The 4,486-nt window shown below is 46.3% G+C and overlaps 1 protein-coding gene across 1 annotated transcript; it reads right to left on the bottom strand.

The window, feature by feature from the left end:
• Positions 1-39: 39 nt before the first annotated feature.
• LOC108525606 (copine-9-like) lies at positions 40-3,601 on the bottom strand (the record flags this gene model as incomplete). Its single annotated transcript, XM_017866526.1, has 7 exons — positions 40-502; positions 944-997; positions 1,106-1,181; positions 1,515-1,556; positions 3,047-3,151; positions 3,311-3,414; positions 3,538-3,601. Coding segments are annotated over 7 exons (511 nt in total), but the record flags the coding sequence as incomplete, so codon positions are not given.
• Positions 3,602-4,486: the final 885 nt, after the last annotated feature.

The raw sequence follows: 4,486 nt of genomic DNA, 5'->3' as shown, positions 1-4,486 counted from the left end.
ATCCTCATTTTACATAGGAGAAAAGTGAAGTGCAGAGAAGCAAAGTACCTTTCCCAGGTCTGCCTGCTTCCACCAAACCAAACAGAATGTCCCCTATAGTCTGCTTGGCTTTTCCCTCTGTCTCTACCTCTCCGTCTTGCCTGACTATAACTTTCTTCGTGCCCCAATTTAGGTTACTGGGGCCACCAATGAAGACCACTGGTCTGGGAGCCGTCTTCCCGGGAGGAGCCGAAAGCCAAGAATGAAAGCAGCCCCATGAAGGGAACTAAGAGGAGCAGTATTCTGCATTTTACAGAGCACTTTGTAGTTGGCGAAGTGTTTTAAAGTTTATCTACATGGTCTCACTGGACCCTGACCATTCATAAATAAGAAACCTGGGGCTTAGAACTGGGAGTAATTTATTTCCGGGCTTTCAGCCCAGAGCTTGGCCTGTGACTCACCCTCCCTTGATGTAATCAACAAAAGTGAATTCAGAGTCCACAGAGAAGGAGAGCAGCGTCACCTGTGGGACAGAATAGGCAGCCCTGGCACTTTGGAAAAGGCAGTTGGGTTGGCAGAAGGGAGTGAGGCATATAGGGGCTTGGAAAGAGGCACGTGATGGGAGGCACATGATTCCACCTGCTCCCCCAGTCAGCCCCACCCTGTTCAACTTCTGACAGGGAAAAAGGGGAAGCTGTCAGAAACATAGTTGGATTTCCAAAAGTATATTAAATTGGGAAATACAACTTAGGTTTTTTTCTTTTATTCTGCAAAAGAGTAAAATCAGAAAAATGTCCTGAGTGAGAAAAAACAAAAATTTAAGTGGTGCTCCTTGTGCCCAGTATTACTATTCCAAGTAATCTGTGCCCACTGTCTTGCCTTGCCCTCAATATTTCTCATGCTGTGTCAATGGGGACAGACACGGAAGGATCCAGGGAGGGCCACAGCTCTAGGGAGCACTCACAGTTCCTGAGTTGACATATTTTTTCTTCTTACATTTCTTCCGAGGGTTAAGTACCTAAGTGGAGGAGGTAACAGTGATGATGAGAAACAAAGGAAGGGAGGTGCAGACTCAGCACACTGGGATGGAGGGCCTGGGTGATCTGGACAGGGCTGGAATGCTCACCTCATATACTGTGAACTGGTTCTGGGCCTTGCTCAGCTCCCGGTAGCTGGTGGTGAACTCACCAATGAAATCGTGGCTGCAATGAGGTGGGTGTGGCTAAGCAGCAGCTGCTGCCGGTTTGGAACCAGACCTGAACCCAATCTTTTATTCCTTCTATCCTAAACCCCTACTTAGGCTGCAGGGCAGCCTAGTGCTGGGGCCATAAGGGAGGCCAAACATAGGGGAAAAACAGGAAGAGACAGTGTCCAGAGAGACAATTAAGGGGATCAGTTGTACCCAAGACCCTGGTGTTTATCATCACCTTTCCTGGCTCCTAAAGCTACTTTGGGGTTCTCAGTGAATGTACAACCTATTATTGAGAACTGCTTGGGTCAAGTACAGGAGAAGGGACCATGTGGGGCAGTTCTACCTTCCATCCCGATCCCAGTCGTACACGTCAATCTTCACGGTTCTGAAATGTAGGAGACAAACATATGCTGGGTTTGTATGATAAATCCCAGAGACACCCTCATACACTTAACCACACACATATCATCTTCCCATCCACCCATCTGTCTTCCCATTAAGTTGTTCATCTTTCAACCTACCTCCCATCCTGTCTATTCGTTTATCAGTCCATGCCTGTACCCAACCACATACCCCTGTTAATACTACTATGGTTAGTACCACTAGTACTTTTTTTGTTTGGTTGGTTTTTTTACTACTTTGAGCCTTATTGTATTGCAGGCATTGTTCTCAGCACATTCACAGATGTCTCATTTAACTTAACAATCACCCTATATAAAGTAAGTACTATTATTATTATCTTGGGATAAGGAGATTGAGATACAAAAAAAAAAAAAAAAAAAAAAAGTAATTTGGCTAAGATCCCATAGCTAGTAAATGACTGAACTGAGATTTAAACCCAGGCATCCTGATTCCAAAGACTTTGTTCTTAACTGTCATGCCTAAATCATTCCATATGTCTACCTATCAGTATATCAGCCCATCCAACCATCCGTCTATCCATCTAGCTACCTATTTACCCATACATTTGCCAGTCCAATTACCTATCAGTTCATCTCTTTGGCTACCTAACTATGTGTCTAGCCATTCACTGACTCACTGAGGCATGCAAGCATCCATCCGTCTATCTACCCAACTGTATAACATCTACCCATCTGGTTATCCATTCATCAGTATAACGATGCATCTACTCATGTATGTGCCCATCCATTCTTCCACCCTTCCACCTACCATCTATCTTTATACTACCCATTTACTCATTCATTTGGTTGGCCTATCCATCTAATTTATACCCATCCATCAACTAATTCACCTACAAATCCATCCATTCATCCATTTGCCATCTATTCATCTATCCAACCATCAATCCACTTGTCACTCAACCTATCTTTTTGTATTCCACCTGCTTTTCTGTTCATCCTCCTGCCTCCCCAGTCATCCATCAAACTCTCATTTACCAATTTATCACCCACCCATCCATCAGCTCATCCATCTGTTAATCACCCATCATCTGTATATCCACAAATCCACCCATCATCAGTCCAATTATCCATTCATCTGCTATCCATTTATCTGCCCCTCTACCCCCCCACCAATTCACTCATATATCCATCCACATACGTATCCAACCATTCGCTAGTTTACCCATCCAACGATCCATCCATGTACCTGCTTATTCATTCGTTAATCTGCCCTTTCATCTACCCATCCACCTACCATTCCATCCATCAGTCGATCCATCCCTGGATAGTCCACCTATCCATCTGTATGGCTATCCATCTGCCTCTCCATCCACCCAATCTCATGCTGCAAACTCTATCTCACTGAGCAGGACCCTCCAATGCTATTTATGATACTTCTACTATCATTCTTGGGCCCAGGAACCCCACTGGCATGTCCTTGGCTCCTTATTCCCCAGCTTATGCCGGAGCCAACCTGTCATAGTCTCCATTGCACAGAGCCCGCACAGGGATGCTGAAGGGCTGCCACACAGGATTCAGTGTGTTTTTCACAACCTCTGTCTTGTGGCAGATGGTGAACCTGGAGGGGAGTGGGAAGGATTGGTATAATTTATCTTGTGCCTAGGGGTAGGACTGAATCCAGAGACAGAACCGGATGCTCTCAGAGATTCCTGAGATTACCCCACTTGTTAAGCACATGCGCCACCCCAGCCTAACAGCCCTGATGGCAGTGACTCACGTGCCATCCTCATTGCTCCTGTAGAACACAAGAAAGGGGTCTGATTTCCCAAAGAAGTCCTTCTTGTCCAGCTTGTTTGCACACAGCTGCATGGTGGCAATGTCCTAGGGATGGATGAAGTTGGGCTGGTGACACCCAAATTGCCCATAGCCTTCAGACAGCAGTCCATTAAAGGGTTTATGGGGAGAGAAGGGAGCTCCTGGGTCTAGCATGTGGCCCTTACTGACCCGACAATTGCTAAGCTCTTCTGCAGTCAGCAATATGGTCCCACACTTCTTGCCTGGTACACCCCTGGAAGTAGAAAAAGCCTCTTAGTGAGAGGAGGGAGGGTAGGCAACAAGGATTGAGTGGCCAGTCTGGGGTTAGGTGGGCCAGGGGATTCAGTTTGCCATTTACTGACAGTCCATTTTGTCTTGAGTGCCTTCTGGTGAGGAAGGGCCTCACTTTGACTGGGTGGGGTCTGCAGTCTAGTAAAAAGGGGTTAGAACAGCTTAGGTGAACATCTCACAAAAGTAGCATGGGAAAGACAAGGGATTTAGAGTCAGGGGATTTTATGATTGTTAAGCTGTGTGACCCTGGGCAAGTTATTTCCCCTTCCTCAGCTTTAGTTTTTTTCTCTGTGAAATGGGAATCATGATGACTTGTCAGGGCTGTGAAGAGATCTGAATGAGTGCATGGAAGGAAAATCAACTCGTAATCTTTATAGATATGAGCTGGTTGTATTCTTCAAAGCCGACTCTGGTTCCTACTATCTGCCGGGTGCTGTGATAGATATGAATTGAGCAACTGGCACTCTCCAGCTCTGCTAGACTGCCCGCAGGGAGCTTCAGGGGCAGGGGGAGGTGGAATGTCAAAGCCAATAGGTAAATAGAGTGGGTTGTAGTGATACTGAATGAGGGAGAAGAATTTCTATCCAGACCCAGGGACAAAGGGCTGGTTTGTTAGGTCAAAGCTGATGTGCTTTCTGAAGACCATGGAGAGGGAGATTTAAAAGACAAGGGAAACCTTATCCTTTCCTGACCCTAGAAGGAACACTTCCATGTGCTTGAATGGTGCATACAAGGACCCCCAAGGGGGTTCACCCCCTTGGGCCTGTGAACCCTGATTCCCAAAGGGATCCAAAATGTGGCAGGGAGAAAACTAGGTCAGGAGGGTCCTGGATTCCAGTCCTGGCTC

The sequence above is a fragment of the Rhinopithecus bieti genome, unplaced genomic scaffold, assembly GCF_001698545.2.
Source record: "Rhinopithecus bieti isolate Rb0 unplaced genomic scaffold, ASM169854v2 scaffold_76171, whole genome shotgun sequence".
Classification (NCBI taxonomy): domain Eukaryota; kingdom Metazoa; phylum Chordata; class Mammalia; order Primates; family Cercopithecidae; genus Rhinopithecus; species Rhinopithecus bieti.
The sequence above is the reverse complement of the archived record's forward strand: the minus strand, read 5'-3'. Positions and strand labels throughout refer to the sequence as shown.